The sequence below is a fragment of the Siphateles boraxobius genome, unplaced genomic scaffold (genome assembly GCF_051911475.1).
Source record: "Siphateles boraxobius isolate OS27281-9 unplaced genomic scaffold, OSU_SipBor_1 68, whole genome shotgun sequence".
Lineage (NCBI taxonomy): Eukaryota > Metazoa > Chordata > Actinopteri > Cypriniformes > Leuciscidae > Siphateles > Siphateles boraxobius.
The window spans coordinates 1,536,893-1,563,923 of record NW_027509195.1 but is presented as its reverse complement, the minus strand read 5'-3'; the positions used below and the strand labels follow the sequence as shown (position 1 = coordinate 1,563,923).

Genomic DNA, 27,031 nt, shown 5'->3' with positions numbered 1-27,031 from the left:
TGATCGATTAATTTCTGGTAGCTTAGTACTTTTAGTTCAAGGCTTTTCCATCACTGTCATGTTTCGCTGACAGTGACAATTGTTTTGACACTTTTGCTACCAAGCTCATGGAGAGGATGGTAACAGAGGTCTCTTTCATTACAAAATGTTTTGCACGTGTTTGGGTCTCAGGGAGGGGAACTTGTACATTCCTAAGCACTGATGCCAATGAGCTGTTATGTGAGAAGAGAACCTCCAAATGAACACTGGCACACCAAAAAATACCAACTCTTCAATGAAGCAATTTTCTTTGTTTTTTTCATGACCAAAAAACTCAACACTAAAAGAAGGTTTGATGTCTAAAACTATGATGTTTTATTTGGTGGTTACAAAGAGGGAAAACATCCCCTATGAATAAAGCACTGAATTGATTTAAGTAAAATAACTACTGTTTATTATGCAAAATTTATCTCAGGACACTTTCTGGTGGTTAAATCAGCACGGTTCACTGCATGCATGACCACAGGTGGTCGGGCAGCATTTCTGTTCAGCAGGGCACTGACCATCATGGTAACAGTATTCGGCACACATTGGAGTCCCCTTCGGTAGGGCACATCGACCAGGCTTCACTGCATGGATGGAGATATTGAGCTTTAGTCAGGCCATTTAGTGGCATTCAGCCTCAGATGTATAGCACAAAAAATAGAAGCTTGATTCTGTCATGGAATAAAAAATTTAAAAGACAATCATGACTTTTTGTCTTACAATTCTGACTTGTGAGGAAAAAGTCAGAATTGCGAGAAAAAAGTCAGAATTGTGAGTTATAAAGTCCAATTCTGAGGAAACAAAAGCCTTTGTAACTCAAAATTGTGAGTTTATCTCGCAGTTCTGACTTTATAACACGCAATTGCGAGTTCTGAATTGTGAGATCGCAATTACCTTTTTTATTTTTTATTCAGTGGGGGAAACAAGCTTCCATACAAAACACTCAAAACAGGCATAAATTGCTAGTTTTCTTAGTTTTACTTACAGAGTGAATTGCATTCTAATTATTATTCTTCATCTTTTGTAAAACCACATTGTGCCTAAAACAGTGCTATAGGCTGAATTCATGTACTTTTGGCATAGTAACTAATACTTAGTTACTAGTTAATAGTTAAAAATCATACTTATTAAATAAGACAAACTAAAAGGCAATGAGAAAGCTGACCCAAACATGAACAGAATAATACGGTAACACTTTACAATCCATTTGTTAACATTATTTAACTATAATAACTAACATGAACTGACAATGAAAAATACTTTTACCATATACTATTACTTTATCAAAATCAAAACTTCTGATCTGAGCTGACATGAACTAGCAGTTGTATTTTTATTAAAGTTAATAAAGATTAATAAATCTTGTATCAAATGTATTGGAACCTTATAGAAAAGTGTTTAATATACTATAATATAATATAAAATAATAATACCTGTATATGGAGCAGTACATTCATGTCCACATCCATTGCTGCAGCATTTCTCATTGTTGGGACAGTCACTGTCATTGACACAGTACTCAGCACACACTCCTGCTCCAAATTTTCTGCGTGGACACACTCCTGGCTTTGCTGTTATACAGACACATGACAGAGAAACCATATTACTAAATGCTGAATGCATTTTTTTTTCAAGTTTTACATATTATTGTAATACGTTTTACAAGAAAAAACTATTTCAGTCTTTCTACTTTAAAATTCCATGTATTATTCAAGTAACACACTTGCCGTTTTCTTGTAATATATATATATTTTTTACCTTTATTAGCAATTTCTGATCCACCCATTATTTTTTTTCAAACTGTCCAATTTTTTCCCCATGTTCTTTTGAAAGACCTCTAGTATTATTATCTATTACTCATTTAAACTCACTGAAAGCAGGCGGCACACACACAGCCCCACATTCAAATACACAGCATCTGTGTCCTCCAGAGCAGTCTCTGTCAGAAACACATCCTCGACTGGAAGGCACGACCATCAGTTTCCCCGGACAGTGATCGACCACTACAGAAAGAGCATCATTAGTTTGAAATAGTTTGTTTCAGCATCTTTAAGCTTTTCACATATTTATCTGCTTCAAATCAAAGTAGTTTAGAAATCTACTGTATCCCTAAACTATGTCAATTAATGTCATATAAAAAGTGTGTAACAAGAGTTGTAACCAATTGTATCAGTCAAAATAATTGTTATGCCAACCCAGGGGCGTCAGTTTGTGTTGAAAAGTGGTGGGGACAAAATATCAGATGAAAAAAAAACATTAACGTTACAGCAGGACGGGAAAAATATTGAATAACGCGCATCAAAACGGGCATTGAAAAAACGGGTTACAACTCAGTCGTGGCCAGTCAACAACACGAAAATACTAAGCATAAAACCCTCAACAATGTCGACTGCACATGTAACAGTCTTTTACAGTCTATGGTAATAGTACCTGCAACAGCAGCTCAACCGAACAGTGCCGGGCACCATGCTGTAGGCTACAGGGCTCGACATTAACGCTTGTCCGGGACAAGTGGATTTTTTGAAGGGACAAGTAAAAGAGAATTTTACTTGCCCGACCGGACAAGTAGCCTGATTAGGACATCAATAACAAAAATAAACAAATAACCAGGGAATCACTAAACCGAGAGAATGATTCTAATTGTATTACATTTATTGTAAGTTGCGAGCGATTGTGAATAATGTAGCTATTACTGACGGAAAGGTTGCGCTGTTGACGCTCGCGCAACCTCTCGAGGAGAAATCTACACAAATTAGTTTTTATAATTTTAACATATGTTAAGCAACCTCAATTATTTTTCCTGAATACCAAAACAAAAATCACAGCAGAACCACGGCGCATCTCACAGGAACACTCAACCTGTTTTCATTACTGAATGATTCAGCATTTACAACGAATCGGTTGAGTCAAAGATTCAATGACCCATTCATAAACATCTGTCTCATACTTCAATGAATCAGCCGTTTGAACGAATCGTTGAATGAATGAATCAGTGACTCACTCATTAAGACGGTCGCCTGCCACCACTTACTGGCGGTTTAGCGTTATGTTTAAAAGTAGTATCATTCTTTCCAACGTTTCTTCAATTTCATAACATTATTTTATGCAATTGTAATTTTTCAGCGTAAATTATTTAATTTGATCAGCCCTACCTAGGTTCCAGCCCTATAGTGTCTTATTATTCTAAATAATTGAATTTATTGATCAAATTTAGGAATTTAAAAAGAAAGATGAAGCATACAATTAATAAGATTGGGGGAGGAGATGCCCTTTAAAGGTGCAGATATTACAATATGCTGATTTAAATATCAGAGCTGATTGAACACTGATGAGAATATTGCTTCAGAATAAATTAACGAAAAAAAAAAAAAAAAAATCCGGACAAGCAACTTTTTTACTCAGACAAGTGAATGACAGATTTACTTGTACAAAGGACAAGCACATGAAAAGGCTTAATGTCGAGCTTTGCTGTAGAAAACAGCAGCACGTTAAGTCAATGATTAGAATGAAATTCATTACATATGTAAAAGAAAACACACACCATAAGCATACAACGCAACATATCTGCATCAAATTAAACCAAATTAAAACAATGTGGGATTTGCAACCCACATAGAATGCAGTGTGTCATGTTCACAGAGAAAGAATGGATAACTTGGACAAGAAGAAACTGTGTCAAGAATTTGTTCAAGTTACTGATCGGCTGATCTTGATTTTTCAGAACATTTGAACCAAAGGCTTTCAAAAAGTTGTGGGGACAAAATCAGCCATTTCAAAAAGTGGTGGGGACATGTCCCGAGCGTCCCCGTGTAAATGACAGCTATGTGCCAACCCCTTGAACACCCTTATTTCATTTTAACCATGGGGGGACTATCTGAGCCGCTCAGCTTGATCATGTCACTATGGGACCCTAGTTGAACTCTAGGATTTTATGTCATCCTGGCATTGCAGCTGAGTGGATCCGCATTTACTGTGGGTGTCATGGAGGAGGAACGCGACATTCACTCTGTCTGTACCCGCCACTCTAGAGGTTCCAACTATCATGGCCGCCACGCCAGAGTCTCAAACTGTCATGGCGGCCACTCTAGAGTCTCCAACCGTCGTGGCGGCCACTCTAGAGTCTCCAGCCGTCGTGGTGGCCACTCTAGAGTCTCCAACCGTCGTGGCGGCCACTCTAGAGTCTCCAACCGTCATGGTGACCACTCCAAAGTCTCCAGCCGTCGTGGCGGCCACTCCAGAGTCTCCAACCATCATGGTGACCACTCCAAAGTCTCCAGCCGTCGTGGCGGCCACTCCAGAGCCTCCAACCATCATGGTGACCACTCCAGAGTCTCCAGCCGTCGTGGTGGCCACTCTAGAGTCTCCAACCGTCGTGGCGGCCACTCTAGAGTCTCCAACCATCAGGGTGACCACTCCAAAGTTTCCAGCCGTCGTGGCGGCCACTCCAGAGTCTCCAACCATCATGGTGACCACTCCAGAGTCTCCAGCCGTCGTGGTGGCCACTCTAGAGTCTCCAACCGTCGTGGTGGCCACTCCAGAGTCTCCAACCATCATGGTGACCACTCCAGAGTCTCCAGCCATCGTGGTGGCCACTCTAGAGTCTCCAACCGTCGTGGCGGCCACTCCAGAGCCTCCAACCATCAGGGTGACCACTCCAAAGTCTCCAGCCGTCGTTGCGGCCACTCCAGAGTCTCCAACCATCATGGTGACCACTCCAGAGTCTCCAGCCGTCGTGGTGGCCACTCTAGAGTCTCCAACCGTCGTGGTGGCCACTCCAGAGTCTCCAACCATCATGGTGACCACTCCAGAGTCTCCAGCCGTCGTGGTGGCCACTCTAGAGTCTCCAACCGTCGTGGTGGCCACTCCAGAGCCTCCAACCATCATGGTGACCACTCCAGAGTCTCCAGCCGTCGTGGTGGCCACTCTAGAGTCTCCAACCGTCGTGGCGGCCACTCTAGAGTCTCCAACCATCAGGGTGACCACTCCAAAGTCTCCAGCCGTCGTGGCGGCCACTCCAGAGTCTCCAACCATCATGGTGACCACTCCAGAGTCTCCAGCCGTCGTGGTGGCCACTCTAGAGTCTCCAACCGTCGTGGCGGCCACTCTAGAGTCTCCAACCGTCATGGCCGCCATGCCATTAAAGATTTTGCCTAATTTGGCATTGACATTACCCCTGGATCATGCCTGCTCTGTTATGGCAAAGCAGGCCATTACGGAACTTTCTGCCTGTCTTTACACTGCCTCCAGAAGCCAACTCTAAGCTTTCGGTACGCCGTGGTGGTCACCAGCTCCACCTGCTCTACCGTGGGGAACTTCTGTCGAGTCTGCTCTATCATGTTGGTCCTCAGTTACACAGTGGTGGTCTTCATCTCCGGCAGCTCCGCTGTGCTGGTCATCAACTCTGCCTTCTGTACGGTGGGGGTCTTCAGCCCCGTCTGCTTTGCTTTGGTGATCTTCAGCTCTGCGCTGGCCTCCTGCTCTGCCCTGGTTACCCATTCTGCTGGCTCCACCCTGGCTCCCTGATCCTCCTCAATCTCCAGTTCCACCACACTTGCCTGGCCCTCCATCCCTCCCCCTCCTGGAATTATGTGTCTGTTTGTTGAGGAGCATCTGGAATCTGCTCCTTGTTTTGCATTCCCCTGGTCTTATGTGGACTTATTTATTATGTTATTTCCTGCTTTGAGCCATGTTTTGTAGTCCTTTGTAGTTGTTCTTGTTGATTAGTTCCTGATAGTTCCCAGGTGTGTCTTGTTTGCCAGTCACCTCTTGCCTATAATTTCCACAGTGATTCTCATGTTCTTTGTCTGGTGTTGTTCTTCTATGGATGTTATATGTGCGCTTGGTGTCAGTTTTCTTGGCCTTCCTTGCCGGTTTCTGGGTATATCAGTTTTGCCTAGATTTACTTTTATTAGGGCTGGACGATTTTGGCTAAAATCATAATCGCGATTAATCGAACAAGTTACCTCGATTACGATTATCGAACGATTATTCAAAAAAAAATTCTTCCTCATGTGTCACTGGCAAGGCTTATACTGTAAATATGTTCATCTTTGTGATTCTAAAATAAGGAAACACACAGATAGCTTTTAATGCTTACTTATTAAATATTTCAAACAATTGAATCAAACAAAGCATACAATGCCTGAAATAAAAACGTCTTATAAAAAAGTGATTAAGTTTTAATGCAAAAAGAAAGTTTCCTAAAAATGTAGAAAATAGTTCTTTTTGTAAACAAAATAAATTATTGAAAATATTGCCATCTTAAAGTAAAATATAACTTGTATAAAACTAAAAAAAACTAATTCTTTTCATATTGTGTAGCATTTGTAAATGCTTGTGTTATCGAAACCTGCTTTATGGAGTGGAGGCACGTGTTCCTGGGCGTTTGTCAGTCTCTCTCTTTTTTCGCGTGTTTCTATGGTACAAGCGGCTCCTGTTGCTGAGTTGACTTAGTGTTTGAGTTCCCTTTCACACAGAGATTCCGGAAAATACACGGATAAAGTGGCCCGGGATTTGACCCGGGTTCGTTTGACTTTGGTTCATTCAAACTGACAGTGATTTTCCGGAATCAAGAGAGTGCGTTCACACAGACACGCACAACCCGCAAAGACACGTGACATGTCCCAGCGGCGTCTATAGTTTGCTTATGAGCTGCGATTTCTCTCGAGAAGCCACGCTTGTGCATTTTTTTTCTCTGATTCGATCATAAACTAGCGCATTACGAACCGTTTCACGCTGGCGAACGATCCCGGCTTAGCGCCATCATTACGACACGGCATTGATTACGGCTTTTGCTCTCGGCATCTCGAAAACGCTTTGCCGATATTAATCCTCGTTTTAGTTCTCCTTTTGTCCCAAAGTCTGCTTGCCATGATCCATAATTTTTGAACGAAACAACAACAGTGTGTCTCAAAACATTACGCAATTGTCCACATATGTCGCCATGGTTAAAATGGCATTACAAGTGGAAACCAGAGATAACGCGGATATAACATCATTGGTCATTGACAGGCTACAAGTGACAATGGACGGGCACTATTTAAAATTGTGCATTTCTCTGAATTTACAAATTCTTGGAAACATTTAGGATCATGTAAATACATAATTGAAAGAAATATATAACATTGTGCAATTGGTTTTTTGGATCTTTGGATACAAAATTCTTACATATTGCACCTTTAATATTAAATATAAATAACATTGTCTATATGTGTTTTCTTGTACAATAGGAAATACACACACACACACACACACACACATATATATATATATATATATATATATATATATATATATATAGCCTATAAATTAATAGCCTAGATAAAACATAAAAGTTAACTTTAATACAGTATGACAATTTATATATGCATATAACTTTTTTTTAAACTTAACTGATGTAGGCTTTATAGTTAATCTTTCACTGGACGCCTATATGGTACTCTGCATGTTTGAGAATTGAGATGTCATAATATGCAAGGCACTTGTTAAATGCATTCCGTCGGGCTGCGTATGAAGTTACAAGAACATGGATCTCACCTGTAAAGTTTCGTCCTGGAGCAGCTTCTGTTGAGCTCCAGGATCCAGACAGACACAATAACACAGTGCAGTACACTCGAGCTGTCATCGTTTCGACCTGCGATAACAATGAACTCTGCTGGAAAGAAAATGCGCTGACTGAGTGAGTTCGTGAGTCAGGAGGGGCGGAGAGATCTTAGAGAGAGAGTCCGTGAGGCTTCAAGGTCCTTGCGCGAGTTATAACGTTACACTGGCGACGAACCTACCATCAAAAACAGCTGACATAAAAAAATAAATGCTGGCCCTACATTATGTCAAATGTTATTATAAAAAATATTGCTAAAAGAAATCATACTTTTTTCAGAATGAGAAAGTATATGAGCGCGCCAGTAAGCCAATCAGAAAACTTGAAGTTGGCACTCAACCAATTGCGTGAGTTTGGGGCGGGATGATCTGAACACATCCGCACGTTTTGTTCTTAGTTCTGAGTATTCAGAGAGCTCTGATGCTGGCAAAAAAGTTTTGAATGGCCTCAATGGAGTAAAATACTTCCCCCCACATATTAGTTTGATTTAGATTATGATACAATCCCACCGGAATGTTTTTTTATGACAACCAGTTTGGGCACTACTCAATCCCAAATCTGGAACTAATCTCTTACTAAATTATATTTTTTCTCAAAGTAAACTGGATGGAAACCCCTCATTTGTGCATGGAAACAGTTTTTGAAAAGAATTAAATTTAAATAATTTTGAAAGAAAGAAAGTTGTACGGTGTTTCCTCGCTGGATGGGGTACACAGAAATATTTGGCAGCAGTTATGCTTGTTGTTGGCATAGGATATATTCTATATATTCCTTTGAAACAGATTATGCATTAACACAGTAATGTGCATAATGCTGTATAGTTTTATATGACCACTAGATGGCAGGTGTATAAAAATTAGCCGTAGGTGTTTGTTAGCAATGCAGTGTAAGAACATCACATCGAATGGGCCTTTTATTCTGTGGAACCTTCTATTGGCAAACTTGAAAAGAAGGACAAATAATATTTTTCCATTACCAAAGTGCAGTTCAAATTTAACACATCTGAGGCTGGTGTAAAAAGTTTATTGATATACTGTAAATTGAACTGGATTTCCCTTGAACAATTCCAGTGCATAAAACCATTTGAAATACAACATTTTAATAAAAACAAGGAAGCATTTATTTATTGTATAGCCCTTTTAGCCAAAATGCATTTCTTTTAATTGGAAATTTTGAGAAACCTTAGAAATCTCAAGTTTTGCAGAGTATATTACGCTGTTAATGTGTGAACTATACTCAACAACAAATAAATTAACACATAAATAAATATATTCAAATTCAAATTTAGTAAGTAACAGAGGGAAAAACAGTAAACTGTTTAACCAGTATACAAATATATCTGACTTTGTGTGCAACAATCTGTAAAACAATGCAAGATTTTACAAAAAAGATTGGGCTCAGATATTAAAAATACAATTTTTGAAATGAATAACTATGTAGTATTGAAAGAATGATTTTGTTTTCTAAATATATTCAAAATCATTCAATAAAAAGGCTCTCCATGACACATAAAGGCAATCCTTTGAATTATATGGAAAGAACAATCTGTTAAAACACGTGTAGTGTTATTTGCACTGCAGAAATGAACAGATTTGACGTTTGTGCAAGAGTAATTCAAAATCACTTTGAGCTCAGTAACAAAACATACATTTAAAACTGTACTTTACAGCATTACCATTTGAAGGCTTCTGTTGTAGCAGTATCTGACAATTTCCTTTATAATTTACACCAAAAGTGGATATTCCCTTTATTTTAAGAATTTATACATCATTTACTGAAAAGGCAAGTCAGTCCAGATGCTGAATGTAAACAACACCGTTCAGAGTCGACAGCCTTGCTTAATACTTTCCCATGTCCACTTGAAATAATGTGTGATAGTGGTGCTGAAATAAAGGCTGATAGTTTCAAGTCTCCTAAAGAACAAGACAAACACAACTGTGTTGCATCTCTGTGAAATTCATGACAGCTGAAAATAAATGTTCTTCGTGTCACACCAAAAAACACCCGATTCCCAGTTGAATATTAACTGGATACAAAAAATTGTGTAACACTTTACAAGTTCAATTTGTTAACATTGATTAATGCATTAGGTATTACGAACTAAGAATAAACCACGATTCTTTACAGCATTTATTAATCTAGGTGAATGTAATCAATACACTATTGTTGACGGTAAATTAACTCATAATTCACTAATGTTAATTTATACTTGTATTGAAATGTTACAATTGTATTAGTGTATTTTAGATATGAACTTCACCTTTAAACGTATTGTTTGTTGTCAATTCATAATACTAAGTCTTAAGGCATTAAGTTATGTTAACAAACTATGAGTCTTATTGTAAAGTGTCACAATTCAAGAATAAGGCTAATAAACACTATTGAAATGTGCCCATGAAATGCATGTGTTTTAAAGTGTAGTTAATCTTAATTCCACAGGTTTCCATAGTGACCTAACCTTACATATTGCTTTCAGAAACACCCCTCATATTCATATATATAAAAAAAGAACCCTTAATGCTTATGGGACATCTTCAGTTTTGCTCTTAGCCCTGACCAGCCCCTCGCTGTCCTCGATGCTCTCTTTAATGAGAAACTCCTTCAGGTTGGGCTGATTCCCTAGATCAATCCCCTGCTCCTGGATCTCCAGCAGAAGAGCTTCCCAGCGCCTCTTGTCCTTCGAGATCTTCCAGGACAGCCTGACGTTGGATTGCAGGAGGGGGATGAGCAGAGGGTGCAACTGGTGCTGCTGCAAAGCCTCCTGGGAAGGCGCTAGATCCTGCAGGGCTCGGTCGCAGTGTTCCTGAGCCTCTCCGAGTTGTTCCAGCTCTTGGAAGCAGATGACCAAGGCGGGGAGCGTGAAGAACCAGTGAACCCTCTGCATCTGGTTGAGCTGCAGGATCTGATGACATCCTAACTTCTCCTGGAGTCTCAGAGAGTTGAGAAGAGGCCCCAGGGCATCTTGGTAACGGCCCACTCGCATCAGCATCTGGCCAGCGCGCAGATCACCCAGGTAGAAGAACTCAAGGAACGTAGGTGTGGTCCGCAGTTCAGGGAGGGACAGAAGGTGGGTCAGGTACTGCTCGAACGCCCGGCTGCGCTTGGCAATGGTCTCGGCGGCGAAGTTTTTGCGCAGCTTCTTGCGAGGGAAGTGCACGCCATCCATTTCGTCTCCGTGACGCCGGCGCAAGCGGCTGTGTAGCCGTTCGAAGTCAGTGTAGCGTCGCGTGATGACAGCGGGAGTTTTGTCAAATGTGCCAGAGTGGATGACATGAATCGTGTAGAGCTGATGAGAAAAAGTGAATGTGACTTCATGTGAAACCAGAGAAACAAAACCAGCAACTGTTCAATTGATCCATGAAATGACGCTTGTTTTTGTTCAGAAAATGCAGTTCATGCATACACAGAGACCGAATGATGAGCATGTTTTTCATTTCTGAATTAAACGTTTTTGGAGCATAAATTAAAAAACTGTGATTATACTATCCTGATATAATAATGAAGAATAAAGCCTCATTCAAATGTTTGCATAATCGTTTAAACTAACATTTATACAAAGACTACATTTCTTATTTTAAAAGACTTTTGCTTTTCTTTAAAGGCCCTTATCAAGGCTATTAATTTTTTGTTTTTTTTAATAGGTATACATGCATCCAATTGGCTTACATTGCAGCATCACTTCTTTTCTCAAAGCAGGGGTTCTCAAACGTTTTGGGGCCTGGGACGCTTTAGAGGGGGACATTTTTTCCAAGGACCTCCTCATAATTATAACAGTAAATAAGTGCTTGCTACAGTTTGTACTCTTGTAATCAAAAAGCATGTCTAAAATGAAATTATACAACATACACAATTTATCAAAGATTTATTAAACGTTTAACAAGAAATAAATGTTTAGGGCCATATGAAATCCATTTGATTTTTTCTCTTTTTTTCAATTTAAGGATTGAATTCAATTTTAATAATCAAGAAGCAATTCTAATCAATTGAATTCATTAAACTTAAGTTATTGCAAACATTTTAAAAATTAAGTTATGTAAAAAAAAACAAATTTATCAAAAAAGGATTAATTAAATGTTAATTTAATTATTATTATTACTGTGAGAATTACATTGTACAGTACAAGAGTAATATATTTCTGTTATTATTTAAGTTAAACTGAACTTGAGTTTTGAATTTTGATGAGTTTGAAGACTGCATATGATATGATGATAGTTTTATCAAGTGAAATGCTGGTGAAGGGACTCTCAGAGCAGGTCTGGAGATTAAGTTAATGTGTTCATGTCCTGATATAGTGAGACAGTAAAAACACCATGAGCATCGTGCGTGCTTGAGCATGTGTACAGACGAAACTGCTCGCCTGCGGCGCTCATTCACACACAGACGCACAGAACATGCAGAGTTCATATTTAAATAGCAGTCTTTAATACTCACAGAAGCTAGTGCAGATCGCAATTTGATAAAGTGCACAGTCCTACTTTTGATTTAATAATCCAAAATTTGCCAAATTCTGTGACATTCCACGTTATACTGTGAATTCCATTTTCATAACTGAATTTCTGCGATTCGGTCCGCGTTTTCCGCATTGCGAAAATCATAGGGCCCTAAATTTATTTTGAGGACCGCCTGGCTATGGGGCACGGACCCCACTTTAAGAAACCCTGCGATAAAGGATCAAGTCTCTTTAAACCCCTACTTTCAGAGAGCCTGCTCTGCTCTGATTGCTAAGATAACTCAGAGTCTGTTGTGATTGGTCCACCGCGTGTTGGAAACGAAACACACCATATCTGAATTTCAACTCCTGATCATCCTCAGCACTTGATACACAGTAAGATAAACAGTAATGATGTTGTCTTTTTTATTCGAGCCCGAGTCCTCATCATTTGAAAGTTCATGCAAATTGGATTTGCTTTGGCAGAGCAGAAAACAGTTTCTTCTCAACAACACAAACTCAAACTCATTCCAGTTTGAGGGTCAAAATAGATGCTGTTCCGGGCAGCTAATGAAGACTATAGGTTGGCATTATGCAAATTTCTTACAAACCTACGTAGATTTGAGCAGGAAGTAAGACTGGTATTACTAAAGTCTCCTTTCAGGCAGTTCAGAATCGAAACTTTGCAGACCTTTTAAATTCTCAAACAGCTATATTACACATTACATGAAAGGTAATATCTGAAAAAGCATACCAGTGTACGATAACTTTAAGAAAAGTCATGTAAAAATGACTTTTATTTGGACAATCTTATTTGTCATTGGCCCAAATATAAAATGCTGTTTTGAATGTTTGTACAAATATGTAATGTGTTTTGAAGTTGCTAAAAATGACTGAAATGGTTCACAATTGTGTCTTGTGTACTTACCACATACTTGGAATTTGTATCATGGACAACACTGGCATCCGTCACCTCAAAAATTAGTTTTTCAGGAATGCAACGAGTTCTTGAGCTCTTGTAGTTTTCTTGTAGTTGTCTGGTTATCATATTTGAGGTTTTGGGGGAAGGACCTATTGGGCTGGTCTCTATAAAGCAAAGACAAAATTAACTACAAATGTGAAGTATCAAGTGAACTAAAAGTGAACCAAAAAGAAGAAGTGAAATTTGCCTACAAATGGATTATTGTAAGTTCACAAACAACATGTACATATGGTTAAGCTTAAAGGAAGAGCTCATTCCAAATGCTGTTTCTAAAACAATGGGGGGGTTTCCCATGCAAACTCTTTTTCCATACAATAGCAGTTTCATAATGACAGCTGTCAAGCTCCAAAAAATAATACACCATCAAAGTTGTTCATTCAACTTCTGTGCTATAATACAAATCTTTCAATTGTAAGCTGCTGTGGGAAAAAAAAGTGTCAGCTAAATCAACAAATTAATGTAATAAAATGTAACTGTAAATCATCTGAAGTCATGTTATAGCTTTGTGAACAGAAACTTGCTCATCACTAATGAGGTTCCATATCACTGAAGATCTGAAATCGCATTCATATTTAGATAAAATATAATCATTGTCACTAAAAGCTACTGTTTTTCATGTGTCCAAATCATTTGGCATCATAAATATGCAGAATAAGGAATGTGATTCGAGAACTGCAAGAACTGAGATGATTTTCAGTGAATTCTGAGCTAAAATTGAGTATGTTCCTCACACACAGTTATCCATAAGATGTGTAATATGCCGTATAATATAGGCAAATGGGCTACATTTAAGTGTTCTTGTCCTTTTTAAAGCTTGACAGCTTTGCTCAATAATAACAGCATGTACACTACCATTTAAAAGTTTGGGGTGAATAAGATTTTTTTTTTTTAAAGAAATTTAAATGTTTATACAGAAAGGATGCAAATAAATGTATTTAAATGTCTGTATACATTTATTTTAAAAAGTTTTCTATTTCAAATGCTTGTCTTTTGAACTTTTTATTCATAAAAGTATCCTGAAAATGTTTTATCTGTAACATCAATGTTTTCTATGGAAACATGTTTCTGCCAGGGAATAAAATGTAATATATATATATATATATATATATATATATATATATATATATATATATATATATATAATAATTTTGACTTTTTATCTCACAATTCTGATTTTTTTTTCACAATTGTGTGATATAAATTTGCAATTGTGAGTTATAAAGTCAGAATTGTGGGATATTAACTGGTAAATGCAAGAATAAAGTCAGAATTTCGAAATATGAAGTCGAACTGCGTGATATAAACTTGCAATTGTAGAATTGACAGCTGATTTTCCCCTCAGAATTGGACTTTATAACTCTTTATACGTTTATTTCTTATAACTCTGAGAAAAGATGTCAGAATTGTGAGATACAAAATAAAAAAGTAAATTGCAATTAACTTTTAGATTTGTTTTATTCCATGGCAGAAACAAACTTCCATAGTTTTCAACATTGCAAATAATAAGAAATATTTTTGAGCATCAAATCAGCATATTAGAATGATTTCTGAAGGATTTGTGACACTGAAGACTGGAGTAGTGATGCTGAAAATTCAGCTTTGTTATTATAGGAATAAATTAACTTTTTCCAATATATTAAAAAAGAAAACAGTTATTTTAAATTGTAATAATAATATCTCACAATATTACTGGTGTACTGTATTTTTGATTGAATAAATACAGCCTTGGCGATCACAAGATACTAAAAGTTTTGAACAGTGTAAGTTTTGGGACAAGATAAGGATGAGTAAATGACTGTATTTTAATTTTTGGATAAACAAGCCTATTCCTTTAATAGCTTCTGCACATGTAGCTTTGACTTCAATTCACCAACACAAATTTTGCTGTTCTACTCCTCTATGAAGCATATACTTTGTCCTTTACACTACCAAATTATAATATGTTAGCTTTTTAAAAGATAGGTATTATTGATGACTACCTGTGCTGCTACATGCATTATCTATGGACTCTCCAAAAAAGTCAGAGTCACTGTCTGGTCCCGACGCATCTTCCGGATCCTCAGAGTCCAGGACCCCATCACCCTCGAAGCACAGGGTCCCCCCGAGCCTGGCCGACACGCAGTCTATATCATCCTCAAGCTCAGAACTTTCTGGAAAGTCATCCGTTCTGTGGCCGACTGTCTCTGAAGGAAGCTCCCCTTCTTTGAACAGTGAACGGCGAAGTCTGTCGAATAGTTTAGAGGCCATCCCAGCTTTGCTCCAACCCTGAAGAGCACAAAAGAGGAGGATTCCTGAATATAATATGCATTCAAATCATGACATTACTTATGGCAGATGATTTAATGTCCTGTAAAACCATTGACTATCAAATGTGTCAAACAAGCCTGCTGACAGTCTGAGGCAGTAATGGAAACACTGAAGTTCAAACCTCTCATGAACTTTCATTGAGCTGTGAAACGAGAGAGCAAACCTTCAGGGAAACTGATCTGTCACACAAATATTTATTATTTATTGAGGGGTTTGGTGTAAAGAGCCTCACAACAGCATTGAATTACTGTTATTTCCATGGAAGAAATTTGAGTAAAACTCTTTTTTTTTTTACAGTCTATGGTAAAAAACAGACGTCATACTTATTTATCGTTACATACATTTGTGAACACATTATGCACAACGTTTCATAAACACTCATGAGTATACAGCAAGTTTCAGGGCTCATATTTAAAGTTTTCCTAATAATTAGTATAAACAAGTTATATTTATCACGTTTCGCCATTTGCAAATGGAGAAACTTTATTTTAAAAAAAACATCCAGGAAAGTGGGAGCAGCGACTCCAGAAAGTGAATTATAACTCTTAGCTTGCTAACGTACGTGCTAATAATAACATCGCGCTTAAGTTCAGCAAAACTTCCACAACTTATAAATGTGAAGAAATTTTACAGTAACTAAACAAAATCATCCCTTAAATCAATCAAATGTCTGATAAGCAGCACTACAAGTTGTCAGACACCAAGTTTGATGTTAACTTTTCTTGCTAACTATGGCTAATCTAACATTTCAACTCCAGAATGATGAACAAATATATGAAACATGAATATCTCAACTCACCCGAGTTATAGACCTCTAAACTACATGATCAGCTCTTCATGGTGCTGGATAAATCATTTCTAGAATGCAAATTAAGAGAAGGAGCGTTGTAAACATGGATGGGAGTTCAGTTGGGAGTTGTTCCCTGTCCATAAGAAGAGGACGGACAGACACGCGCTTGACAACTGATTGACAGACACAAAACAGGAGAAAACGTTTTACATGTCTTCATAAAAATGCATTTCATAATACATTTATGTACAGATCTGTGCAGTTTTGCTTGGTGCATTTGTGTTTAACTTTTAATTCTGAATTATTTCGTGGACATGCGAATCGTTTCTAACTGTCTGTTTTTAATTTAACCGCCATACATGGAACATATTGCATTCAGAGTATAAGAATATGATTCTATGATCTATAAATTAAAGCTACTTAATTATTACGTCACGATTTTTTAAATTACAAAATGTTATAAAATTCAGGAAGTGAATTACTCATACGTGATTCATTACAATGGGGAAAAATAATTGCATCATTTTATTTGTGATGTAAATGTTACAGGAAAAATGCGAAACTATTCGCAATCTGACTGTGTGTGTTTACACTCCAGGCTGAGAGGTGGCGCTGAACGCAACTCGTGTTAGCGCTTCAAGCACACAGAGGAAAACAATCGATAAAACGCGGGGTTACAAAACATCATAACAGACTTCACTTCGATCCGATTAGGAGTTGTAACGTTATAACGAAATGGCATCTAAAAAGCCGTCGTTAAATATACGTAAAGTTGAGAAAATAGCTTCAAGTGACTCAAAAAAGTAAGATTTTATGTTTTAGTTCAAGTTCAATTCTCATTGTGAACTGTTGAATTATGAACTTGCTGCTTGTACAATGTACACACTAATAACTTTTTGCATTATTTGTTTTATTTTAAGTGTCATGTGTATTAGCCTTACTCTTGGGCTAGTGTTGATATTGTAAAGTAATAGTTAAGATAATATAAGTAATATAAATATCTAATTTATTTATGTAAAAATATGTTCAAATATTGTGGCCCACTAGACACTATTTTGAAAATGACAATGAATTAACCTATTGACTTGAAAACTGGAAATGAAAGTAACTTAAGTGGGCTAGATAATATGATATTATTACTACTACTATGAATTATTTTTGGTCTAAGTTACTTACTAAAAGACATGTGATATCTGTTTCTGCTACATAAGCTGAAGTTTGGGTTAAAGTCCAATTCAAACTCTCAGACCGTGATACTAATTTCACAGAACAGTTGAAATTTACTCTTTAGAGGTGCAATAGGTGATTCTCTACCAAAAAATGTTATGCTGATTGAAAGTCTTCTCATATCTTCATGGCAATCACTGTTAAGCGGTCTAAATGCATTTTTATAAATATAATCGTCAGTGGAAGACATATGACCATTAAATTTTCGTTAAATCGTTGCATTCGGTCCGAATAAAAAGATAACGTGTGTCTGTTCATGCAGACATCATACCTCATCAGTGCGTTCACGTACACCCCTATTGCAGTCAATTTCATGAATGCAAATATTCAGACAGCCTCTGTCTTTCAGTTTATCCACCGAAAATGAAGTCAGTAGTGGAAATAACAGTGGTGCGAGGAGGAAAACCAAAAGTAAGAGCATGACTTAAAACTTCTCATAACTCATTAATGTTATTATATTGTAATTTCTGACCGAAATTCATTTCATCTGATCTTGATTTTTAGCCTCGGGCACAACTGTAAAGTCTAGGTACATGCAAACTGAAACAAAGGCTCCTGCAAAGGTAATTGAATAATTCCAAAATAATGGGAATAAGCTGTACGTCATGTTTCCATACTAAATCTTGACATCTGTGTTGTGTCTGTTTTCTGTCATTTCATAACAATATCAAGGTTGATTATTTTATATGATGTGTTGTTTAGAGCAGTGTACAGCAGCAATCGATGCTGATGCCACCCAGACCGTCCTCTCCCAGAATAGGCAACACACGAAAGCCGAGGGACGGCGTCCAGTCGAGACGTACAATAAGCACTCTGGCATACAATGACAGTACCTGTAAGTGTTGGGCTAATCTGCAGATATGTCAGATTGAATATTCACTATCTGTATCTATATAGGGTCTATGTGTTGGTTAAACAAGTTCAGTTGTTGTATAGGCTTAATTTTATTAGATAAATTACTTGATGACTGATGAATGTGATGTTTTCCCATAGTGGCCTCCAGCATTCTGGAATCCTCAAATTTGGGAGGAAATGTTTTTCAGTCGACTGTGTTGGATGGCCACTGCATATGTCCAGATTTTGATGTCTCCGTTATTAAAGGTGTGGTACGCATGTCGTCTGGAGTAGAGCAGTAATGTGATTTTGTTTTAACGGTCGTTTGAACGGCTTGCATAACAAGTTTACATTTTCCAGACAGAGTTGTGCTGCCAGGCACAGTGGACCCCAAGAATGAAGAAAAGGACATGGCGATGGAGACGTTTTTGCTGGCCTTCCTCACTGCTAAGGTCTGATGTTAAGTTTATCAATATAGTTATTGAATATGTCCCACAACTTTACCTGTGATTTGTTTTTGAGATAGATATATACATTTCATTTGCCAGCATTTGATTTAAGTGCCCCATTATGTTCCTAATTTTGTTTTGGAGGTCTCCTACAAAAGTGTACGTGCATCCATGGTCAAAAAACTCTTAATTTTCTTCTAATATATATTGCAGCATTACTTCTTTTCAGCTCGATCAAGGATTCTCTAAACCCCATCCTGATACTCTGTCTACTGTCTACTCCGCTCTGATTGGTCAGATGGGCCAGTCTGTTGTGATTGGTCTACTCCGCTCTGATTGGTCAGATGGGCCAGTCTGTTGTGATTGGTCTACTCCGCTCTGATTGGTCAGATGGGCCAGTCTGTTGTGATTGGTCTACTCCGCTCTGATTGGTCAGATGGGCCAGTCTGTTGTGATTGGTCTACTCTGCTCTGATTGGTCAGATGGGCCAGTCTGTTGTGATTGGTCTACTCCGCTCTGATTGGTCAGATGGGCCAGTCTGTTGTGATTGGTCTACTCCGCTCTGATTGGTCAGATGGGCCAGTCTGTTGTGATTGGTCTACTCCGCTCTGATTGGTCAGATGGGCCAGTCTGTTGTGATTGGTCTACTCTGCTCTGATTGGTCAGATGGGCCAGTCTGTTGTGATTGGTCTACTCCGCTCTGATTGGTCAGATGGGCCAGTCTGTTGTGATTGGTCTACTCCGCTCTGATTGGTCAGATGGGCCAGTCTGTTGTGATTGGTCTACTCTGCTCTGATTGGTCAGATGGGCCAGTCTGTTGTGATTGGTCTACTCCGCTCTGATTGGTCAGATGGGCCAGTCTGTTGTGATTGGTCTACTCCGCTCTGATTGGTCAGATGGGCCAGTCTGTTGTGATTGGTCTACTCCGCTCTGATTGGTCAGATGGGCCAGTCTGTTGTGATTGGTCTACTCCGCTCTGATTGGTCAGATGGGCCAGTCTGTTGTGATTGGTCTACTCCGCTCTGATTGGTCAGATGGGCCAGTCTGTTGTGATTGGTCTACTCCGCTCTGATTGGTCAGATGGGCCAGTCTGTTGTGATTGGTCTACTCCGCTCTGATTGGTCAGATGGGCCAGTCTGTTGTGATTGGTCAGATGGGCCAGTCTGTTGTGATTGGTCTACTCTGCTCTGATTGGTCAGATGGGCCAGTCTGTTGTGATTGGTCTACTCTGCTACGATTGGTCAGATGGGCCAGTCTGTTGTGATTGGTCTACTCTGCTCTGATTGGTCAGATGGGCCAGGCTGTGTCCGATATCGCCCCCATACCTTTAAATAGGGCACTTTTTAAGGGGACAGCCATTTGTAGTGGTGTTCGAAACCATAGTGGATGTTATCGAGTGCACTCATTCAATCGCACAATGCACCGCATTAACGAGTGTACAACTGATGTTCGCTCAACGGCTAGAGAATACCCATAATGCCCTGTGAGAGTCGTGCGCTAAATGAATTCTCGCGTCTCGCCAATGGTGCCTGCAGCTGAATCAATCCATACATTTTTAAAGCAGTGCTGGTCTAGCGTAATATTATACAGGTATAAATTGTTTAAGCAAGGCTTATACTGTATGCTAGTTTCCATGTCAGGGTTCAAGATAAATCTTTTCATTACTACTGGAGCTGCCAGTTTACCAAGTTTAAAATGATTATTAAACAGAAAGTACAAACTATGCAGAAACAGCAGCCATTCCGGCGCACTCAGTGTCAGATTTCACTCACTCGTTTTCATTCACCTTCAAGTGGCCTATATTTATGGAGTGACGTAGGGAATAGTGAATGAGGGTATAGGGGGCGATTTCGAACACAGCACTAGTCTGTTGTAATTGGTCTACTCTGTTCGGTCAGATGACCCAGTCTGTTGTGACTGGTCTACTCTGCTCTGATTGGTCAGATGGCCCAGTCTGTTGTGATTGATCTACTCTGTTCTGATTGGTCAGGTTAAATAGCTACTGCATTTAGAGCATAAACAAAATATGAAAAAATATTGAGCATATTAATCCAAAATAGGTAGGTGATGCATAAACATTTAAATTTTTTAAAGCCCTTGTTTGATAATGTTTTTGTTTCTAGATTGAACATAATACCCGAAAAATGAGAGAGGAGGCTGAGAGGAATATTCTGGCCGTCATGGAGAAAGAGCAGCAGTTGAGAGAACAAGTTAACCAAAAGAAACAACAGTATCTGCTGCTGGAAAAGCAGAAACAACTCAACAGTTTACTGGACGTACAGGTGAGGTCATCTTCACACATTTAACTCTGTTGCTTAAATCTTAATGTTAACACATCTCACTTTTGAGCTCTTTTTTTTAATGCAGATTGAAGCTTTAAGTCCTGTTGCTACTGCAGCAAACACATTTGCAGAGGAGTACAAGTCATTTGCCCAAGCCGTTGATGCCACGAGACACAAGCTTCCTGTGAAGAATGTGCACATTGGAGAGGACCCAGAGGAGTTTTTAGGTGAGATTTGCTCAACATTTGATTTTATTTGTTTTATGACGTTTGTATTTTATATTGTGCAATTTTTGGGTATGTCTTCTTTGTTAAACATGTTATATTGTTGGACTTGAAGTCATTAAGTACGAGACATTGTGTGTTATTGAGGGATTGAAATAACTGGTCGGTGTGCATCCTCCTTGAATCCAACTGGGGATTTTAAATAATTCCAATCAGATCTAATGAATAATATTTGTCTTACACAGACAAAGCGGTCGGATGTCTAAATCAGAGCGAGCGACTCTTACAACACTATACAAAGGACATTCCCATTGCCTGTGAGGCTTTATCAGAGTGTCTTGGAGAGATGAAAAATACAGCAAATGAAATCAGCCTGCAGCTGACAAGGTAAGAGCAATTCAGTCTCCATATACTATGAAAGACTTTGCACATTGTGAAGCCCCTAGTACTGAAACATGTGCCTTATTTTTCAAACAATGCTTGATGTGCATTTCATCTGTGCTAGTCTATATTTTAACTTACTTTGCATGTCCATTTATTGTTTCATATTTTCTCGTAGGACTTTTTCTGATCTTCTGGAGGTTTCTTCATTAGTAAGCCGGGAGACAGTTTTGGTCCAGCAGTCACTGGAGGAAGGCCAGATCGGACAGAGCACAGCCCAGACACTCTTCTGCCCCTCCATGACATGATATGCTGTATAATTAAGGCATCTATTTACAGTGAAATAATTAAAGAATGTGAATAATCAATTAATTGTAGGTATTTATTTCATACGTTACTGAAGCAGGATTTAAGGAATTTGTCACATATTCATATGTCTGGTGATGGTGTGTATTTTATTAGAAAAACTACAGTGATTCATATTTGTATTACAGATTAAAACATTTTGGTTGAGAAATTGATAGGTTTATGTTGGATTTGTTTTTTATTGTCTAAATTCTTAAATTGAGATCAACACACCAAACATTATGCATATGTACACAGAGAGAGAGAAATATTTGATACCATACTGAGTTCATCGTTAACTCTAAAGTCCTTTACACCTAAAACCTGGGAACTGAACTGACTTGTGAAGGGGATTTTGTAGTCATAACTGGTTGCTTTTAGTATTTAAGGTGATCATATATGTGATTTGCTTTCCCTAAAAAAATAACCATAATAATGTGTGTATCCTATTTCAAAAAGATATTGTGAACACTTTAAAAGTTTATTTTGTGAATTTTAAAGTTGATGGTCTTAACCATAGACTGTAAAAGGTATTAACGAGAAAAAAATAAATCCATGAATAGAATCTCTGCAGCTTTTAACGAGAAATAATTTTGAAGTTATATTGCACAGTTCGTTATTTTATGGTCATAAATAATTTTCTGTTGTTTTAAAATTGCTAAAACATAATATATAAGAATTTAGCGGATGTGACGTACAGTGTCGTAGGAACAGGCGACCAATCGGAGATGTATTTACGGCAAGTGACGTGTGAGCAGTTGTTATCAACAGACAAAATGAACAACACATCCATGAGTAACGCGTGAGTCTTCCGAAAGCTTGTTTTTATTTTGATTAATGCACGACGATACGACATGAACATATATTTAAATACCTCCTTTAAAAGTTTAACTGAAACCCGTTTGATACTAAGAGTATCCGCAGACAGAAACCGTCTTAGTTAGAACAGGGCTGATGTCAACAGTATAAAGCACTACCTAGTAGCAGATTACTACCACTTTACTACATTACTACAGATTACCAGATTACTACAAGCACATGACAGATTGTTATAATAGCATAACATGTGTTTTGGCGATGTAACTAGTTTTGAATCTTTAAAAAGATAAATTATTGTATATAAATATAAAATAATTGCTCAGAAAGGTTACAGTGAGCATCTAACAGACCTGTGCAATACTAGAAACTTAAGAGATGATAGAGTCTATTTATTTCACTGCCTTTTTGCAATTATTAATAATTTTCATATATATATATATATACTGGTTAAAAGAGCTGATTTTTCTACTTGAATATAAGTGTAATTTATTCCTGTGATCAAAGCTGAATTTTCAGCTTCATTACTCCAGTCTCAGATTCAGTGTCACATTCAGAAATCATTCTGATATCTGATTTGATGCTGTTTTTATCAATTGTATGATGCTCAATTATTAATAATGGTTATAGTCATTAATATTGATAACAACAGGTTTTACTGGTTAATTATTTGTGGAAATAATTAATAATTTTTTTCATTCTCTGATGAATAGAAAGTTTAAAAGAACAGCATTTATTTGAAACAGAAATCTTTTGTAACATTATAAATGCATTTACTGTCACTATTGGTCAATTTAATGTGTTTTTACTGAATAAAAAATATTAATTTATATTTCTCCACAAAATATTAAGCAGTACAACTGTTGATAAGAAGCAGCAGCAAATCATCATATCAGAATGATTTCTGAAGGATCATGTGACACTGAAGACTGGAGTAATGATGCTGAAAATTCAGCTTTGACATCACAGGAATAAATTACATTTTAAAATATATTATTAGAGTAGAAAACAGTTACTTTAAATTGAAATAATATTTTACAATTTCACATACAAACATATGTACAGTAGCCTATATATATATATATATATATATATATATATATATATATATATATATATATATATATATATATGTGTGTGTGTGTGTGTGTGTGTGTGTGTGTGTGTGTGTGTGTGTTCAGGTGGCATCACTCTCGGAGAGGTCGAGGAAACAGGCATAAGGAGCAGGGTCGACCGAACAGGGAGCGGGCGGTTGAGCAGAAAGCTGAAGACTCAGTGCCCCGTGGCGCCTGTATGACTATGTGCCCTGCCATTGAATTACGCCAGCGGGAGGCCCAGAATCGACTGCACAGGTTTGAGATGTTGGCTGGCACAGAGCGGGATCGCTTGCCGTGTGCTGATGTGTCACGTGCTGTGAAAGAGTACTCGCGACCTGCCGCGGGGAAAGACTCCACGAGAGGCAGTGACCTTCGGCCTCCATCTGTGCTTTTAAAGACTGTGTACTACCTAGTTGATGACATTGCAGCTTCCTCTACATTTCAGCCATGGACGGAGGTATGGAAATTGCATTTTGTCATCTTTATCTATAATATGATGGCCATTTGAAGCCTGTCTTGTTTACGTTCTGATCCAAAGGTGTACAGTTTTGTGTCTGACCGCCTGCGTAGCGTTCGGCAGGACATGATTATCCAGCGTGTGTCGGGGCCGGACTGTGTGGCTGTGCTGGAGAAAAGTGTGCGATTCCTTCTCTATGCCTCCTACAGACTCTGCGGGGAGCCACTTCAATATTATGACCCGCGTATCAATGACACACACCTGCAGGAAAGCTTGAGCTGGTTGCTGGAGAGCTACAGAGATGGGGAACACCGACATCAAGAGGAGTTCCAGGCCTTGAGTTTGCTCTATAACTTGGGTGAGTGAGTGAGTGAGTGAGTGAGTGAGTGAGTGAGTGAGTGAGTGAGTGAGTGAGTGAGTGAGTGAGTGGAAACTGCTAGAGAGCTCAGTGCTGGTTAGTATCCGTATGATGATTTTTTTGTAGTGTGTGTATTATAGTGATTGCCTTGACTTTGTTCATCTCATACTGCGTGTACACCGGACACAAGCAGCGCAACACAACACAACAAAAAACAATAAAACCCAAACAATAATTATATTTTTGTTATATAAATAATTATATTATTTTAAAACAACATTATAATTAGTGATGCACCAAAATTTTGGCTACCAAAATGTTTTTATCTGAAATTTTCAGACGGAAACATTGACCGAAATGGCGACATTTAATTAGCGCTTCTTCAGTTTTGACAGCGTCTATTTTGTTCACACAATGTGGATAAACGTGTGGAAAGCTGTGTGGACGCTAGGGCTAGGTTGGCTGTATAATTTTCATGGATTATGTATCACTAAAATCTTATATCTTAAGTATTATATGACAAGGGGGAAAGATGTGTCAGGTGTATTATTTTCTAGTCTTGGGACCATATATTTAGATTTTTAGGCTCCGTCATGTACAGCAGCCTGGGAGATGTCCATGAAAGTAAATGAGAATATTATGCTAAAAACTCATTTTTTCATGTCAAAGTAAATTTTATACATGACAGGTCAAATCAATTTTATGTCGATGCAAATTTATCCAGGTGTAGCGAACTGCTAATGTACAAAATCATGTAAATTATTTGGTTAAGGATTAGCTGCAAATTATTATAGGCATTTAAGCATTTTCCCAAAAATTGTAGTTGTGGGGTAAGTTGTGTCAGATGGTTTAATATCGGTATTTTAAGGGTCCGATGACTTCCATGATGCGGAAAACGCGGACGTAATCACGGAATCCAGTCATAAAAACAGAATTTACTGTATAACACGGAATTTGTCACATTTTTGATGAAGAAATAAAAAGAAGGTCAGTACACTTAAATCAAATCACGATGTAGACTAGTGTCTTTGAATATTAAACCTCAAAAAGACAAATATGAATCCTGCATAAATATAAATTAAAAAAATTATAAATATGAATTCAACTAATTAGACATGCGTTTTGATTATGGGAAAAAATTAAATGGGACCTATATTTTGCCTTCATATGCTGGAAGTACTTGTACAGGTACTCTTAGAAAAAGTTTAAAATGTGTTCACCACCTTTAAATATCCTGAATATTTCACCTTTTTTTCTGAATAATGAATAATAGTTTGCAGCAAAATAATAGTCTGAAATGGGATTGGGTTTGTTGTTATCATTAACAAATTAAAACTATCAAAAAAATATTTTGTTAATTGAAATAAAGATAGTAAATATAAATGGATGAAAAATTATAAATAGATAATAGTTTATAATTTAAGGTGTAGTTCTAATATTGCTAAATAAAATTCAACTAAAACTGGAAAAATAAAGAATAATAAATAAAAAACCTAGGAATATATTTTAAAAAATGACAAAAGCATATAAGAAAAATACTAAAAAGTAACCTGAAATTACAAAATAAAAATAAAAGCCAGTTCAAAATATAAATAACAATAATGGTATTTAAATAATACTAAAATAACTCTGGCAATAGTATTCATATTTCCACACACGTTCCCCATTACCATATTTTACTTTGTTGCTCTCAAGTGTAAAAATGGAGTTCTAATAGAGAACAGATAAACATTCATATCTTTTCTTCATGCTTTCAGGTTCAACTCATGCCCTTCAACATGTTCTTGAGCTTCCCGAGAGAATACGCAGCTCTCCTGCTGTTCAACTTGCTCTGGCCGTAAACAGGGCACATTTGGAGCGCAACCCAGTCCGGCTGCTCCGTCTAGCCCAGAGACTTGACTTCATCCAGGTCTGTGCCATCCACCGACACCTGCTGCCCTGCAGGAGAGACCTGCTCCTGCTCTACAGCCACGGGCACAGCAGCCGCAACTGCCGGTACCCTCTGCAGAGACTGGCACGCCTCCTCTCTCTCAAAGACCCGCTGGCGGCCGAGCTGTGCCGGGTGTACGGCGTCAACGTCAGCGGAGAGTGGGTGAGCTTCTCTAAGAGCTCCTTCACCGAAGCTCCGTCTGGAGATCTGCAGTGCAGGCGCACGCATGAGCCGGTGGATGACGAGCAGTGGAACTGTCCTGCCGGCAGCGTGATTCACGGCTGTGCCTGAAACCACTGCTTTTAACTCTTGTTCATTTGCACTTGGCGTAATCTTTTAATAATGAGCATTCCAGAGGCATTTCCCACTTCTGGAATGGTCAAAAAAAGTTTCAATAAAGTTTTTGTATTTTATATATATATTAGTGGTTGACCAATATGGGTTTTTCAGTGGTCATTGCCAATATTGACAACAGAAAGGTGGCCGATGGCTAATAATT

At 38.1% G+C, this 27,031-nt stretch overlaps 4 protein-coding genes across 5 annotated transcripts; 2 read left to right on the top strand and 2 right to left on the bottom strand.

The window, feature by feature from the left end:
* Positions 1 to 338: 338 nt before the first annotated feature.
* LOC143722668 (uncharacterized) lies at positions 339 to 7,797 on the bottom strand. The gene is made up of 4 exons (XM_077214153.1): positions 7,561 to 7,797; positions 1,896 to 2,027; positions 1,458 to 1,595; positions 339 to 608 (listed from the first exon to the last, which is right to left on the bottom strand). Exons 1-4 carry the CDS (start codon positions 7,646 to 7,648, stop codon positions 475 to 477), a joined length of 492 nt encoding a protein of 163 aa, XP_077070268.1. The 5' UTR covers positions 7,649 to 7,797; the 3' UTR covers positions 339 to 474.
* Positions 7,798 to 8,631: 834 nt separating this feature from the next.
* Positions 8,632 to 16,325, bottom strand: snx21 (sorting nexin family member 21). 2 transcript variants are annotated; one of them, XM_077214135.1, is made up of 4 exons: positions 16,142 to 16,325; positions 15,015 to 15,300; positions 12,982 to 13,139; positions 8,632 to 10,910 (listed from the first exon to the last, which is right to left on the bottom strand). In XM_077214135.1, exons 2-4 carry the CDS (start codon positions 15,280 to 15,282, stop codon positions 10,146 to 10,148), a joined length of 1,191 nt encoding a protein of 396 aa, XP_077070250.1. In that variant the 5' UTR covers positions 15,283 to 15,300; positions 16,142 to 16,325; the 3' UTR covers positions 8,632 to 10,145. The 2 variants fall into 2 exon arrangements, with proteins under 2 accessions (XP_077070250.1, XP_077070251.1); XM_077214136.1 differs by lacking the exon at positions 16,142 to 16,325 and adding an exon at positions 15,575 to 15,640 and having other exon boundaries at positions 15,015 to 15,484.
* A 467-nt stretch (positions 16,326 to 16,792) lies between these two features.
* On the top strand, positions 16,793 to 21,897 carry haus8 (HAUS augmin like complex subunit 8). The gene is made up of 10 exons (XM_077213999.1): positions 16,793 to 16,935; positions 17,709 to 17,770; positions 17,864 to 17,922; positions 18,062 to 18,194; positions 18,353 to 18,460; positions 18,554 to 18,645; positions 20,766 to 20,924; positions 21,010 to 21,151; positions 21,394 to 21,535; positions 21,708 to 21,897. Exons 1-10 carry the CDS (start codon positions 16,868 to 16,870, stop codon positions 21,835 to 21,837), a joined length of 1,095 nt encoding a protein of 364 aa, XP_077070114.1. The 5' UTR covers positions 16,793 to 16,867; the 3' UTR covers positions 21,838 to 21,897.
* Positions 21,898 to 22,613: 716 nt separating this feature from the next.
* Positions 22,614 to 26,954, top strand: sac3d1 (SAC3 domain containing 1). The gene is made up of 4 exons (XM_077213997.1): positions 22,614 to 22,676; positions 23,872 to 24,244; positions 24,326 to 24,602; positions 26,360 to 26,954. Exons 1-4 carry the CDS (start codon positions 22,651 to 22,653, stop codon positions 26,821 to 26,823), a joined length of 1,140 nt encoding a protein of 379 aa, XP_077070112.1. The 5' UTR covers positions 22,614 to 22,650; the 3' UTR covers positions 26,824 to 26,954.
* Positions 26,955 to 27,031: the final 77 nt, after the last annotated feature.

Coding starts and splice junctions, on each gene's coding strand:
- LOC143722668 (XM_077214153.1), bottom strand. CDS start 7,648: ATGACAGCTCGAGTGTACTGCACTGTGTTATTGTGTCTGTCTGGATCC. Junction 1,596..1,895: donor GTGTGTGCCGCCTGCTTTCA/GTGAGTTTAAAT, acceptor TCTGTATAACAG/CAAAGCCAGGAGTGTGTCCA. Junction 609..1,457: donor ATGTACTGCTCCATATACAG/GTATTATTATTT, acceptor CCATCCATGCAG/TGAAGCCTGGTCGATGTGCC.
- snx21 (XM_077214135.1), bottom strand. CDS start 15,282: ATGGCCTCTAAACTATTCGACAGACTTCGCCGTTCACTGTTCAAAGAA. Junction 13,140..15,014: donor TAATGCATGTAGCAGCACAG/GTAGTCATCAAT, acceptor TTTGCTTTATAG/AGACCAGCCCAATAGGTCCT. Junction 10,911..12,981: donor ATACAAATTCCAAGTATGTG/GTAAGTACACAA, acceptor TTTTCTCATCAG/CTCTACACGATTCATGTCAT.
- haus8 (XM_077213999.1), top strand. CDS start 16,868: ATGGCATCTAAAAAGCCGTCGTTAAATATACGTAAAGTTGAGAAAATA. Junction 17,923..18,061: donor AAACAAAGGCTCCTGCAAAG/GTAATTGAATAA, acceptor TGTGTTGTTTAG/AGCAGTGTACAGCAGCAATC. Junction 18,195..18,352: donor GGCATACAATGACAGTACCT/GTAAGTGTTGGG, acceptor GTTTTCCCATAG/TGGCCTCCAGCATTCTGGAA.
- sac3d1 (XM_077213997.1), top strand. CDS start 22,651: ATGAACAACACATCCATGAGTAACGC. Junction 24,245..24,325: donor CATTTCAGCCATGGACGGAG/GTATGGAAATTG, acceptor TCTGATCCAAAG/GTGTACAGTTTTGTGTCTGA. Junction 24,603..26,359: donor GAGTTTGCTCTATAACTTGG/GTGAGTGAGTGA, acceptor TCATGCTTTCAG/GTTCAACTCATGCCCTTCAA.